General features: G+C 44.0%; 1 protein-coding gene and 1 long non-coding RNA gene across 11 annotated transcripts in view; one reads left to right on the top strand and one right to left on the bottom strand.

Moving 5' to 3' along the window:
* Positions 1–321: 321 nt before the first annotated feature.
* On the top strand, positions 322–3,391 carry LOC143477249 (uncharacterized). The gene is made up of 3 exons (XR_013121530.1): positions 322–456; positions 2,022–2,111; positions 2,446–3,391. It is a non-coding gene; the product is annotated as an uncharacterized LOC143477249 (long non-coding RNA).
* Positions 450–16,059, bottom strand: part of tenm4 (teneurin transmembrane protein 4) — a 218,687-nt gene continuing 203,077 nt past the window's right edge. For all 10 annotated transcript variants that reach the window (XM_076975784.1, XM_076975783.1, XM_076975786.1 and 7 more), the window contains 2 exons: positions 13,610–13,752; positions 450–3,174 (listed from right to left, as the gene is read on the bottom strand). In XM_076975784.1, the coding sequence (XP_076831899.1) occupies positions 2,416–3,174; positions 13,610–13,752 (902 nt within the window). In that variant the 3' untranslated portion in view covers positions 450–2,415. The remainder of the gene's footprint in view (positions 3,175–13,609; positions 13,753–16,059) is intronic.

The following is a 16,059-nucleotide window of genomic DNA, read 5'->3' as shown; positions in this document are numbered from 1 at the left end:
TGTAAATAAATGTAAACAGACCATATTCTTAATTTGTTTGCTCTTTATCTAGAGACGACACAGACAGGCTGGCCACGCTCTGCAAGGTTCATCTACAATAGCCTTTTATTTACAGCCTATGTGTTTCCTCTTATTTACAGGTCCAGAGAGAAGCATCAGAAACACAGTGTTGAGAAAAAAAACTTCAAACGAGTCCAAAACTTTAGAAAAAAATTTACAGCTTCACAATGCAGTTGCCAATGCAGTCACAGCACATTTCCCTTCATTCAAAGTTTTTTTTATTTTTTATTTTTTTAAGTACAGCAATATTGATGTAATGTCACTGAATCCAACATCCAACAAACATCTGAATAAACAAAATTATGTTGACAGCATTACAGGTGAAAACACTAACTGCCCATCTCATCACACTTCCCTCTCACACAGGTTGGTGATGGACTCGGCTTCACCTGCCAGGTTAGCAGGACCTCATGTCTAACACATTAACACCATTTTGTTCCATCTGAGGCATTTTAAAACCAGAGAGAAGCTACAATGGACATGGGCAGGTGAGCTCAAGGACACGTTGGAAGTTACAGGTTATGACAAGAACCCACACAGCTGCTGGCTGTAGTGCCCTTCGGGCTGTTGGGGGCCACACCACGCCTCAGCATGTCTGTCAAAGCAAATGCCCCGCCTAAGGGCAGGTTTCAGTAGTGACCTCTTCTGAGGGAAGGTGTCAGTATTGGCCCCGTCTGAGAGCAGGTTTCAATAATGACCCCGTCTAAGGGGAGGTTTCAGTAATCACCCTATTTGAGAACAGATTTCAGTAATGACCCTGTCTGAGGTGAGGTTTTATTAATGACCCATCTGAGGGAAGGTTTTAGAAATGATCATGCCTGAGGGCTGGTTTAACCAATGACCCCGTCTGACGGCAGGTTTCAGTAATGACCTCATCTGAGGACAGGATTCAGTAATGACCCCACCTGAGGGAAGGTTTCAGTAATGACCCCATCTGAGGGCAGATTTCAGTAATGACCCATCTGAGGGCAGGTTTTAGAAATGACCCCATCTGAGGGCAGATTTCAGTAATGACCCATCTGAGGGCAGGTTTTAGAAATGACCATGCCTGAGGGCTGGTTTAACCAATGACCCCATCTGAGGGCAGATTTCAGTAATGACCCATCTGAGGGCAGGTTTTACAAATGACCATGCCTGAGGGCTGGTTTAACCAATGACCCCATCTGAGGGCAGGTTTCAGTAATGACCTCATCTGAGGGCAGATTTCAGTAATGTGCTGTTTGTTTTTTTAAGCATTCCTTCCTCTTGAACAAAGGAACATATGAGCAGGAATTTTGCTTTAAGAAGCACATAAATGGAATTATCCATAAATGGGATGGAATGGGTTACCATATTAAAACATTCTTTTATTAAACTGTAAAACCAAACAAATGAACTGAGCTGACATTTCCAAACACACACATACCTTATATCATGTGTTGGAACACAATGTTTTTCTCAAGACAACAGTTAGCAATAAAAGGGAACCACATGTCACATTTGTAATGTTTTCACATTAGTTATAGTGTTGTTTTATATATGTAACTACGAAATACATTTGGAGTGGTTTTGATCTATTTTAGTAAAATATCTGTTTTAATACAGAAACCTTAGTTCCACTGTGTTTTCAATGTAACTTAAATTTTCATTAGAATTGAGAAAGACCACAGTCAGCTGCTTGTTTGTCTCTATTTCAGTCTGTATGTCTATTAAGTTTCTTTTCACATTTTTCTTCAAAGTGTGAGTAGCACCCCTGCCTTTCCTTTCATTTTTATCCATGTGCTCATGTTTAGATATTCAACTCATACCAGCATTCAACCAGTGTTTAAAGTCCCATGACAGGGGTTAGGGGTTAGGGATGAGAAGGGTCAGCTGGGGTCATTCACAGGCGGGGCAACAGCCCTGTACTCACTCAAGGGTGGTGATTCAAGTATAAAAAGAAGTGATTAAAAAACTGTCTCTCCTTGGCTGTGGTGAGAAAGGCAGGAGGAGGTGGCGGTGAAGACCAGACTGATTCACCAGCATCCCAGTGTCCATCAGTCACTAGCAGACGCCTCTGAGCGGATGGACAGGTGGGTGGTGTTGGGGTGGACAGGTGGGTGGTGTTGGGGTGGACAGGTGGGTGGTGTTGGGGTGGACAGGGAGGTGGTGTTGGGGTGGACAGGGAGGTGGTGTCGAGGTGGAGCAGGTGTGAACACTTCTCCAGCAGTGAAAGGTTGTGGTAAAAGCTCCACAAAACGGCACTCAGATGTCAGTGCAGCACAACTTACTCAAATTCGACTGTGTCCTTCAACAGTGGTCACATGAGCAGTTGTGTCTTTGGTGAGTAGTCCTTGCTGCCGGTCACTGCGGTCAGCACAACTCGGCTTACGTGTGTCACCTGCGACCCATCTCACTCTGTCGCAGGAAGTGGACGTTACGGAGGCTGTCGGCCAGCTCGGGGAACTGCTCGGCAGACAGCACGGCGTGGCCCTCGTAGCCCTGCACACGGCCCAGACCCAGCAGCTGCTCTCTCTCGGTGTCGGTCCAGGAACGCGTGCCTTCCTCGCCCTGTCTGACCTGCTGCCGCTCGCGGGCCCAGGCGGCCGACAGCGCGCGCTGACGGGCCAGGTCCAGCAGCCGAGCCCGCTCCTCCTCGACGCTGGTGCCGTAGCGCACGCTCAGACGCAGCGGGCCATGTTCCAGCAGCACGTCCGTGATGCGGCGGGTCCGGCCGGCCAGCACGGCGTTCACCTGGGCCACCGTCACGTTCACGCCCGTCTCCAGCGTCCGCCGCCCCACCACCATGCCCAGTATGGCCAGATCACCCTCCACCGGACCTGCTTTCACAAAGTAGTGGGAGTCCAGGCCCGCCACGGTGAAGTGCAGGTCGTGGAGGTAGACGGCCCGGTCCAGTACAGCGGCCAGTCGCCGGCCATCCTCGCTGGCCAGGCTGATGATGTCGGCGCTCACGCGGCCCTCCCGCACCGCGAGTTTGACCCCCTTGCCAAAGAGAGAAGGTGCAGAAGCAAACGCCACGCGCAGCGGAGACTGTAGGCAGCCCGCAGAACTCGCACTGTAGATCTGCTGAAAGTTTTCCAGCCGCACGAAGGCCTGTAGCTGTCTCTGCACCTCACACTGCACTCCCAGCACAGACTACACACACACACGCACAGATATACACACACACGCGCACACACACACACACACATAGATATACACATATACACACACACGCACGCACACACACACACCCACAGATATACACACACACACACACACACACACACACACACACACAGATATACACATATACACACACACGCACACACACACACGCACAGATATACACACACACACACACACACACACACAGATATACACATATACACACACACACACGCACACACACATGCACAGATATACACACACACACACACACACACACACACACACACACACACACACACACACGCACACACACACACAGATATACACATATACACACACACACGCACACACACAGGAAAGAGGAAAGAAAAGAAAAAAGAAAGATAAGAACATGAGAAACTTTAGGCTGGTAGTATAAACACAGAACCTAGTTAACTAGGGTTATATAACCCTCTAAAAATATTGGACACACAGGCTCTGTTAACTTTTATTATTTTCAACATTAAAAAAACAGGGAAGATGCTGAACCAGTGAAAGAAAACATGTTGTTATGCTCTAATAAACAAATATTAGAGTCTTTGAAGTAACTATCCTGTATTTAGATGACACTTTGCTCACTATTGGTGTTCTGTTAACCACCTTCATGAAGCAGCACCTATGATGTTTCTCCATCAGTCCTGAAGATATTCTCACACATGCAGAGACCTTGTAGAGTGAGGAACTAAAGGACCTAAAGTTTGCTGAGGGTGCATTTAACATTGTGTGTTGAGAATGAACTAATATATAACACCTTTCCCAAATTATATTTATCTTATAAACAAATGTAAGCATAATTTGATTAAAATGCCCTTTTCACTATAAAGAACAAGCATTTAGTCAGATGTGACTTAGCTAAATGTGGTACATGTAAATATAGATTGACATAAACACCGGCCACGGAGGAGGAGCAGGAGTTCACCAACAGATGAACTGAAGGTTTGGTCCATGTCCTAGAGGGCGGGTGGAGTGTGAGACAGAGTGTGTCTGTATTTGTATGTGTGAGTGTGTATGTATGTGTTTGTATTTGTACAGTGGGGAAAATAAGTATTTTGTCAGTCACCAATTGTGCAAGTTCTCCCACTTAAAAAGATGAGAGAGGCCTGTAATTGATATCATAGGTAGACCTCAACTATGAGAGACAAAATGTGAAAAAAAAATTGAGAAAATCATTTTGTCTGACTTTTAAAGAATTTATTTGCAAATAATGGTGGAAAATAAGTATTTGGTCACCTACAAACAAGCAAGATTTCTGGCTGTCACAGACCTGTAACTTCTTTTTTAAGAGGCTCCTCTTTCCCCCACTTATTACCTGTATTAATGGCACCTATTTGAAGTCGTTAACAGTATAAAAGACACCTGCCCACAACCTCAAACAGTCACACTCCAAACTCCACTATGGTGAAGACGAAAGAGCTGTCGGAGGACACCAGAAACCGAATTGTAGACCTGCACCAGGCTGGGAAGACTGAATCTACAATAGGCAAGCAGCTTGGTGTGAAGAAATCTACTGTGGGAGCAATAATCAGAAAATGGAAGACCTTACAAGACCACTACTAATCTCCCTCGATCTGGGGCTCCACGCAAGATCTCAGCCCGTGGGGTCAAAATGATCACAAGAACGGTGAGGAAAAATCCCAGAACCACAAGGGGGGATCTAGTGAATGACCTGCAGAAAGCTGGGACCAACGTTACAAAGGCTACCATCAGCAACACACTACGACGCCAGGGACTCAGATCTTGCAGTGCCAGACGTGTCCCCCTGCTTAAGCCAGGCACGTCTGAAGTTTGCTAGAGAGCATTTGGATGTTCCAGAAGAGTATTGGGAGAATGTCATATGGTCAGATGAAACCAAAGTAGAACTATTTGGTAAAAACACAACTCGTCGTGTTTGGAGGACAGTGAATGCTGAGTTGCATCCAAAGAACACCATACCATCTGTCAAGCATGGGGGTGCCAATATCATGCTTTGGGGCTGTTTCTGTGCAAAGGGACCAGGACGACTGGTCCGTGTACATGAAAGAATGAATGGGGCCATGTATTGTGAGATTCTGGGTGCAAACCTCCTTCCATCAGCAAGGTCAATGAAGTTGAAACGTGAGGAGATCTGCATGGAGGAATGGGCCAACATACCAGCAACAGTGTGTGCCAACCTTGTGAAGACTTACAGAAAACGTTTGACCTCTGTCATTGCCAACAGAGGATATACAACAAAGTATTGAGATGAACTTTTGTTATTGACCAAATACTTATTTTCCACCATTATTTGCAAATAAATTCTTTAAAAGTCAGACAAAATGATTTTCTCAATTTTTTTCACATTTTGTCTCTCATAGTTGAGGTCTACCTATGATGTCAATTACCGGCCTCTCTCATCTTTTTAAGTGGGAGAACTTGCACAATTGGTGACTGACTAAATACTTATTTTCCCCACTGTATGTGTGAGTGTGTATGTATGTGTCTGTATGAGTATGTGTGAGTGTGTATGTATGTGTCTGTATGAGTATGTGAGAGTGTGTATGTATGTGTCTGTATTTGTATGTGAGTGTGTATGTATGTGTCTGTATTTGTATGTGTGAGTGTGTATGTATGTGTATGTATGAGTATGTGTGAGTGTGTATGTATGTGTCTGTATTTGTATGTGTGAGTGTGTATGTATGTGTCTGTATGAGTATTTACGAGTGTGTATGTATGTGTCTGTATGAGTATGTACGAGTGTGTATGTATGTGTCTGTTTGAGTATGTACGAGTGTGTATGTATGTGTCTGTTTGAGTATGTACAAGTGTGTATGTATATGTATGTAAGTTTATGTATGTAACCCTAACCCTAACCTTAAATGAACCCTAACCCCGTATTAACCCTAACCCTAGATTATCCGTAACCCTAGGTTTTACCTAACCCTAGATTATTCCTCATTTTCAAATTCAAGTTAGCTTGCTCCTGAAACCTCAAATGAATTTACAGATTGTGAGCAGTTGGGGTTTGTTAATATGTTGTGCAAGCAAAAAAGCATTTCATATGTGCAATAACACAATCAGGTCTGTGTTACTATTATTACTGTGTTACTATTATTACTATTACTGTATTATTAGGGTTCACACACGTAGTGTGAACACGTAGGTTCAACATGAAACCACTGTGCATATCTCAAGACCAGGTGTCATGCTGTGCAGTTTTGAAACATTTAACCAGTAGGTGGCGCTATTTGTGAAAATCATGCATAACTCCTCCAAATTTTCACTTAGGAACATGCAACTTGATTCTTTTGATTCCTTGCAGTACACCTGACAACTTTGCCATTACAAGTCCTATTAACAAATGCATAGTTTTGTCACATTCATCAATTGTTTGAAAATAGCTCTTTACGAACTAGTCCTAGGAATTTTATCCAATTATGGCAAAATTGGTATGAGCATAATCTGTAGACTCTGTAGGTAAAAACTGATTTAAAAAATGTTGGATTTTTTAATTTTCAGGTAGGTCCATTTTTCCATAATATCCTTCTGGCCATGCCATATATGACCTATATTGCTATAACTCATAAACCATGTATGCAATCAACTCCCCATTTGAAAGGCTTTTATAGCCTGAGGTCCTTGTGAGGTATGCCAAGTTTGCTTCAAATTGGCCTGTCGGGGGCGCTACAGTATCTAAAAACCTAAGAAATCATATAAACTCATGCTGTATTCCTGTTATGCAGAATACAGACAAGTAATGGGTCTTGTATGATTAAGATCAATGAGATAATTAACTTTGAAATGACATCTCATAACAAAAAGTGTACTACCTGACCAGAAATAAACCTTTTAATTCACTAAAATGTCTTTTTTGTCACTATTATATCAGTATGGTAGTACTTGGGCTCCATCTAGTGGCCAAATTCCGAAACTGACTGAAAACTAACAAACACAAACAAAGCTGATCTCAGCATGTGATTTAGTTTTTTGATCTGACTCAATTTCCCAATACACATTATTTTTTATCCTTTTGGGCCTCTAGTGCCTCAGTTGAATTAAATGTTTTTTCACATTGATTTATTTATGCATTTTTTCCACTCAAACAGCTTCTATTCACTTTTGGATCTAAAGGACCTTTTGGGTTTCTTTTTGCCTATTGAGGCCAAGATGCCTATTCGTGTGTGAACTCGCCAATTGCCGCTTGCGGCTATATTTATTATTATTACTATTATTTATTGCTTTGTTACTATTACTACTGTATTACTATTAATACTGTGTTACTCAGTGCCTATGCAGCCTATAGCCAGTGAGTCCTTGTGTGGCGTTGACAATATCTCGAGGGCTGGGCAGGGATGCAGAGGCCATTAGAAGATTTTTTAACGCAACTGCTTTAAAAGCCCATAAATGACCCCATAATTATATGGCCAAAAGCAATTTGACAGCAATTAGAATAATTTACTTCCTCATAATAAAAAGGGAAATAATAGTTGTCAGTGGGGTTGTGCTGATTTATGAATAACCATGTTGCAAAGCTACAGACCCAGAAACACTACATCCGGCAGCTCCTGTACACCTGATGCACAGTAGAAGAGTATAATACTTGACTTTAGCAAACAGAGAACAGGAAATAGGACCCCAGTAGGTCTGTGTGTGTAGTGTAGAGAGGAGAGGACCCCAGTAGGTCTGTGTGTGTAGTGTAGAGAGGAGAGGACCCCAGTAGGTCTGTGTGTGGAGTGTAGAGAGGAGAGGACCCCAGTAGGTCTGTGTGTGTAGTGTAGAGAGGAGAGGACCCCAGTAGGTCTGTGTGTAGTGTAGAGAGGAGAGGACCCCAGTAGGTCTGTGTGTGTAGTGTAGAGAAGAGAGGACCCCAGTAGGTCTGTGTGTAGTGTAGAGAGGAGAGGACCCCAGTAGGTCTGTGTGTAGTGTAGAGAGGAGAGGACCCCAGTAGGTCTGTGTGTGTAGTGTAGAGAGGAGAGGACCCCAGTAGGTCTGTGTGTGTAGTGTAGAGAGGAGAGGACCCCAGTAGGTCTGTGTGTAGTGTAGAGAGGAGAGGACCCCAGTAGGTCTGTGTGTAGTGTAGAGAGGAGAGGACCCCAGTAGGTCTGTGTGTAGTGTAGAGAGGAGAGGACCCCAGTAGGTCTGTGTGTAGTGTAGAGAGGAGAGGACCCCAGTAGGTCTGTGTGTAAGCAGAGTCAGGGTGTCTGGGTCTTTGTCTGTCCCACACAACCTTCCCTACGACACTGACTCAGTGTGTCCAGATGAGCAGAACCAACAGATCTGACGTGTCATCATGTTACTTTCAACTTTTCATAAAAGTCATAAAAGTTTCTTTTACTGACAAAAATTCAGGCATATGTCTGGACACACATGGAAAAATCTATTTGTCTATTACTAAATGTTTTGGGTTCTAGTTAATGTTTTTAAGCAACTGAGAAGGAGAAACGTCTTCCAGAGTGTGCGAAGCATTTAATACCCCATAAAGCACCCAACACCCAACACCCAACACCGAAAACGTGTCTGCTGGGTTCAGAATACGCCACACAAGGCTTCAGGTTTAAAATACTCTTTTTAGTTTTTTTTCCATGAAGATGTTGTCTGGCTGTTGACTTCACAAACAGTTCCACTGCATCACATTAAAGATCTGATAACTGAACCCATTCAGCTTGTGTCTTCAGTCAGCTGACTATTATGGTGCATCCACACAAGATGGGTTAGGGCTTCTGGCCATTCCACTTCACATTTCTGACAGACTAAATAAAAGCCATTCACATTTCACCTTCAACCAGACCAGCAGACATTTACATTTGAATGGCTCTTTCTTATTGTGAGCCACATTGCTATGAAAGCGATGTCTGAAGAGGGCAGGATGGTGTTAAGAAACAACACAGCCATCAGTGCCTGTGGGATGTGAGCGACTCTCAAAGCAACCTGAACCTGAACCTGGACTTGAACCTGATTCATGAAGACAGGAAAGGAGCTCCACAATTGTTTAGGTTTAGGGTTTAATAAGGTGCCTTAAACAAGACATAACGCATTAATAATCACCTGAGCATTACAGAGAGAGAAAGAGGAAGGAGAGAATGAGTGGGGGGAAGTATTATTGAGGGGGGGAGGTGTGTAGTAGTGAGGGGGGAAGGTGTGTAGTAGTGAGGGGGGAAAGTGTGTAGTAGTGTGGGGGGAGGTGTGTAGTAGTGAGGGGGGGAGGTGTGTAGTAGTGAGGGGGGAAAGTGTGTAGTAGTGAGGGGGGAAGGTGTGTAGTAGTGAGGGGGGAAGGTGTGTAGTAGTAAGGGGGAAGGTGTGTAGTAGTAAGGGGGAAGGTGTGTAGTAGTGAGGGGGGAAGGTGTGTAGTAGTGAGGGGGGAGGTGTGTAGTAGTGAGGGGGGAGGTGTGTAGTAGTGAGGGGGGAAAGTGTGTAGTAGTGTGGGGGGAGGTGTGTAGTAGTGAGGGGGGGAGGTGTGTAGTAGTGAGGGGGGAAAGTGTGTAGTAGTGAGGGGGGAAGGTGTGTAGTAGTGAGGGGGGAAGGTGTGTAGTAGTGAGGGGGGAAGGTGTGTAGTAGTGAGGGGGAAGGTGTGTAGTAGTAAGGGGGAAGGTGTGTAGTAGTGAGGGGGAAGGTGTGTAGTAGTGAGGGGGAAGGTGTGTAGTAGTGAGGGGGGAAAGTGTGTAGTAGTGAGGGGGAAAGTGTGTAGTAGTGAGGGGGGAGGTGTGTAGTAGTGAGGGGGAAGGTGTGTAGTAGTGAGGGGGGAAAGTGTGTAGTAGTGAGGGGGGAAGGTGTGTAGTAGTGAGGGGGGAGGTGTGTAGTAGTGAGGGGGGAGGTGTGTAGTAGTGAGGGGGGAAAGTGTGTAGTAGTTAGGGGGAAGGTGTGTAGTAGTGAGGGGGGAAGGTGTGTAGTAGTGAGGGGGGAAAGTGTGTAGTAGTGAGGGGGGAGGTGTGTAGTAGTGAGGGGGGAGGTGTGTAGTAGTGAGGGGGGAAAGTGTGTAGTAGTGAGGGGGAAGGTGTGTAGTAGTGAGGGGGGAAAGTGTGTAGTAGTGAGGGGGGAAAGTGTGTAGTAGTGTGGGGGGAGGTGTGTAGTAGTGAGGGGGAGGTGTGTAGTAGTGAGGGGGAAGGTGTGTAGTAGTGAGGGGGGAAAGTGTGTAGTAGTGAGGGGGGAAAGTGTGTAGTAGTGAGGGGGGAGGTGTGTAGTAGTGAGGGGGAAGGTGTGTAGTAGTGAGGGGGGAAAGTGTGTAGTAGTGAGGGGGAAGGTGTGTAGTAGTGAGGGGGGAAAGTGTGTAGTAGTGAGGGGGAAAGTGTGTAGTAGTGAGGGGGGAGGTGTGTAGTAGTGAGGGGGAAGGTGTGTAGTAGTGAGGGGGGAAAGTGTGTAGTAGTGAGGGGGGAAAGTGTGTAGTAGTGAGGGGGAAAGTGTGTAGTAGTGAGGGGGGAAAGTGTGTAGTTGGTTGACATCGATTTAAATCGCATACTGGGAGAAAAACTTGATGCTTTTCATCCACTCCCACAATCAGAATTAGAGAAAATAATTTCTTCCTTAAATTGTGCTACCTGCACACTAGACTCTGTTCCATCAAAGTTATTAAAAGAGGTATTACCAGCGGTAACTGAACCTCTTCTAACTATAGTTAACTCATCCATTACAATAGGTCACATGCCCAAATCATGTAAATTAGCAGTTATTAAACCTCTGATTAAGAAACCAAATCTTGATCCTACTGTACTATCTAATTATAGACCCATTTCAAACACATCATTTATATCTAAGATCATAGAAAAAGCTGTTGCCCAGCAATTATGCCTATATCTGCATAGGCATCACATATTTGAAAAGTTCCAATCTGGTTTTAGGCCCCATCACAGTACTGAAACAGCATTAGTTAAAGTAACAAATGACCTCCTCCTTGCTTCAGATCAAGGTTATGTATCGCTGTTAGTGCTTCTTGATCTTAGTGCAGCTTTCGACACAATTGATCATAGGATCTTGCTAGAAAGGTTAGAACGCTAGGTTGGAGTCTCTGGCACAGCCCTTTCATGGTTTCATTCTTACTTAACAAATCGCTATCAGTTTGTAGAGCTCAATAATATTCCATCCAAACGTACAAAAGTTAAATATGGGATCCCGCAAGGCTCCATTCTAGGACCACTATTATTTACATTATATATGCTACCATTGGGCACAGTTATAAACAAACATGGTGTCAATTTTCACTGCTATGCAGATGACACTCAACTTTACATATCAGCCAAACCTGATGACAAACTCAGTTTAAGAAAAATTGAGGCCTGTGTAAAAGATATTAAATGCTGGATGTCTCTAAACTTCCTCCAACTTAATGAGGACAAAACAGAAGTTCTTCTTCTGGGCCCTAAGGCCTCAAAACAGAAAATTCCAGATCTAATGCTTAATCTCGCAGGCTACCCCATTACACCTGGCACAGTAGCCAAAAACCTAGGCGTCATACTCGACTCTGACCTATCATTTGATAAATACACAGATAATACTACTAGGATAGCTTTTCTACATCTCCGTAACATTGCTAAATTAAGAAATGCATTATCACAGGATGATGCGGAAAAATTGGTGCACGCCTTTGTTAGCTCTAGATTAGACTACTGCAATGCACTACTGTCAGGATGTTCAAATAGGAATCTAAATAAACTTCAAATAGTTCAAAATGCCGCAGCCAGGGTTCTGACCAGAACTAGAAAATTTCAGCATATCAGTCCAGTCCTATCAGCCCTGCATTGGCTCCCAGTTAAATTCCGTATTGACTTTAAAATTCTTCTATTAACTTATAAAGCATTGCACGGGCTTGCTCCTGAGTACCTTCAGGAACTTATTTCCTATTACGAACCCCCACGCCCACTAAGATCACAGGGTGCTGGTCTTTTATTAGTTCCAAAAATTAATAAGGTAACAGCAGGGGGAAGAGCCTTTTCTTGTAAGGCCCCCCAGCTTTGGAATAATCTTCCTAAATGCGTCCGGGACTCCGACACAGTCACAATCTTTAAGTCTAGGTTGAAAACCCACTTATTTAGTTTAGCGTTTGATAATTAATATCCCCCTTAGATAAAAGTACAGATCCAGGGGTTCATAGACAAAGGGTTTTATGGTAGACTGGGGCACTGGTGCTGTCGTCCTGTCACTGCTCGTGGTCACTCAAGTTTGTTGACAGTGCAGTGGACGGATGCCATTGTCTCAGAATACCCCCAAGCCTATGTTACCTTCTGGTTCTGCCTTTTTAGCTAGGCTGTAATAATTTAACTAAATGCCGGAGTTGCTGCCACACTCCGGAAATGTTTATAATTTTACCTGTCCTGTATATGTCCTCATACAGAGCTAATTTTCCCTGTTTCATTTCTCCACATGGCTGCCCGCCTGTTTGAGGAATAATGAGATGAGGAGACCAGCGATCCATCCTGAGCCAGCCACCTCCTGCCTAACCGGATGCATACATCATGATGGACATTATTACATATTTTTCATTTTCTTTCTCTTCTTTCTGTCTAAATTGTTGTTGTTGTTGTCATGGTGACCGGTGTCGGCCAGAGGAGGATGGGTTCCCCCCCTGAGTCTTGGTTCCTCTCAAGGTTTCTTCCTCATGCAAAAAACTAGGGAGTTTTTCCTTGCCACTGTCGCCCTTGGCTTGCTCACTGGGGGCTAGGACTCGACACTTGTAAAGCTGCTTTGTGACAACAACTGTTGTAAAAAGCGTTATATAAATAAAATTTGATTGATTGATTGATTGATTGTAGTAGTGAGGGGGGAAAGTGTGTAGTAGTGAGGGGGGGAGGTGTGTAGTAGTGACGGGAAGCTCTTTATTTTGATCCCATTGGCTGTGCTGGAACAGGTGCAGAGTGCGACCACCTTTGCTTCTGATTTGGACTGACTACTGTGGGTTCCACTGGGAAACTGCAAATTAAACGGTCAAATTACCATCACTAAAGTTTGAAGTTGAAACTGAAGGATGAGTTGAAATTGGCACTGTGCATGAACATCTGTATGTGAGGGGGAACCTGCACACGAGGGGGAACCTGTGTGTGGGGGGGGAACCTGCGTGTGGGGAGAACCTGCGTGTGGGGGGAACCTGCGTGTGGGGGGAACCTGCGTGTGGGGGGAACCTGTGTGTGGGGAGAACCTGCGTGTGGGGGGAGAACCTGCGTGTGGGGGGAGAACCTGCGTGTGGGGGGAACCTGTGTGTGGGGGGAACCTGCGTGTGGGGAGAACCTGCGTGTGGGGGGAACCTGCGTGTGGGGAGAACCTGCGTGTGGGGGGAACTTGTGTGTGTGGGGAACCTGCGTGTGGGGGGAACCTGCGTGTGGGGAGAACCTGCGTGTGGGGGGAACCTGTGTGTGACAGCATAACGTTCTGGTACAGCCGTGTGTGTGCTAGGACCAGGAGACTGAACCAGGAGCCAGGACCAGGAGACAGCTACCCATACCTTAGTGCTGTCCCATTCTTGCGTCTTCATCTGGGTGTGGACGAGCTCATAAGATGGCTCCATGGCGTCCATGACTGGTTTGCGATAGCCCGGGATGACATTGTACAGCTGAAAGCCAAATGTGACCAACCAGCTGTTCACATCTGCAATGAAAGAACAGTAACAATGGTGACACGCACATGAGGTTCAGCATAACACGACTGGGATCTAGGCGCCCTGAACTCATCAAAAATGAATAAATAAATAATCATGTGACATTTCAGGCCTGGCTCACAGCCTGTGGTCAGTTGCAATAAACAGTTGATACAGTCTTCTGAGCTGAAAGTTTCACCCTTTCCATTATCAGAAAATTGTGTATTTATATTGGTTTACAAAGGTCGCAAATGCTTTCAAACTGTAAGATGGAAAGAGAAAATGAACCTTGACTAGAACCAAATGGACTTTTTTGTGATTTTTCCCACTCCATCAAAAACATTCGTCATGGACAATAAAATCACTATAACAACTATAACAACAGAACACACAGTGTATCTTTACTTCACTATGGCACCTGATAGTTCACCTTTACCCAAGTCTGGTACAGGACACAGAAAAGCCCACAAGTAAAGGGTGCAATGGAGAAACCGACAGTATCCATCAAGGTGAAGATTATGGTTAGGGTTAGGGTTAATTTAGGGTTAGGGTTGGAGTTGGGGTTAGGAAGATAAGAACCTGTTCTTGTGTAAGAATCTGTTTCTCATTCCTTCTCATGCATCAGTTAGGGTTTAGTGGCCACTGAGATGAACTTTTGTTGCTGGTGGTTTAGACATTAATGGCTGTATATTGAGTTATTTTGAGGCAAGAATATATTTACACTGTTATATATATTTTTTCATTGTGTCAAAGTGTCATTTTGTCAGTTTTGTCCCATGAAAAGATATACTTAAATATCTACAGAAATGTGAGGGGTGTACTCATGTTTGTGATACACCAAAAGACATGAACACAATGTTAATATTCTTTCACACATCCACAATCAAAGCCCAGGGTTAGGTTTAGTTACTAATGGGTTAGGATTAGGGTTAGAATTAGGGTCAGAGTTTGGGTTATTTCATCATCCCTTCCCTCTGGCAGTAAGGACATAAACCTACATCTTTCACTTCCACTTTAATCAGGTTGTTTAAAGCAACTGTTCCACACCTCAAATAGCCTGAATACTTTTTTGTCTTCTTCCAAGACGTCTAAGCAAAGAACAGTCATTATTCAGTCTCCCTGATATCTCTCTGAGTCCCTGTAAATATACGAGTCTCTCTGATACACGAGTCCCTGTAAATATACGAATCTCTCTGATATACAAGTCCCTGTAAATATACGAGTCTCTGTAAATATACGAGTCTCTCTGATATACGAGTCTCACTGATATACCAGTCTCTCTAATATATGAGTCCCTCTAATACAGACCTTAGAATTGTACACCCCGCGGATCACATCTAGCCCTCTGACTATGTCAGAGCAGCCCGTATGAGATCACTGATAAATTAGAAGTCAAAAGTAAATGTGCGACTATGACACCTATTACACTGTGATATGTGCATGAAGTACAACTGCACTGCTTTTATTTTGAAGGCAGCTGTGTATTCCACTGTGATATGTGCGTGACGTTCAACTGCAGTGCTTTTATTTTGAAGGCAGCTGTTTTGTTTGTGTTTTTAAATATGTAAGTGTCGGATCGTTGTGCTCATGTACCTTCACTCAAATGTGTCAGAGAAAGCTCAAACATCAGGTGTGGTAAAAAAGAAACTGCAGAATACAGTTTTAACATGGTATGGACTTCTAAATATTTATGTAGCGAAGTCAAAAGTCAATCATTGTACTTAGTGTGTGGAGAACAGTCCGCTGCGTTTAAGGATTACAGTTTGAATCTCTATTACGAGAGTAAACAGAGAAATACAAGATCTAGACTGATGTAGAACCAGCACAGGCATCTGAAGATCTGAGATACTGCAAATGAAGAACTGAGTTAAGTATATTAATCTGGTTTCTAAAACCATTCTAGTTTATCATGTTGCCCCTTGGGGAAATTTAATTGCCCACGTCTGACCTAATATAAGTCTCTCTGTTACGGTTAACCTAGGGTTAGGGTTAAGTTAGGGTTATACTTAATCTAGAGTTAGTTTAGGATTAATTTAGAGTTAGGATTAGGATAGGGTTAACCTAGAGTTATGGTTAGGATAGGATTCACCCTTGTCATTGTATTTAAAGTATTTCAACCTAACCACTAGGGTTAATTTAAACCCTAACCCCAATTCTAGAGGGCTACCCATACCCTAATGCAAATGCTAACCACAACCCTAATTGGTGATCTCTTTGAATGTCAGACATTGAGACCTGGACCCCACTCTGAACAATTCTTCTTGAAATCTTCTTGAATGGCGTAAAAAACTTTGAAAGTCAAAAGTATAGTGTTAGGT

Source organism: Brachyhypopomus gauderio, chromosome 16 (assembly GCF_052324685.1).
Source record: "Brachyhypopomus gauderio isolate BG-103 chromosome 16, BGAUD_0.2, whole genome shotgun sequence".
Classification (NCBI taxonomy): Eukaryota; Metazoa; Chordata; class Actinopteri; order Gymnotiformes; family Hypopomidae; genus Brachyhypopomus; species Brachyhypopomus gauderio.
This window is presented reverse-complemented; position numbering and strand designations above follow the sequence as displayed.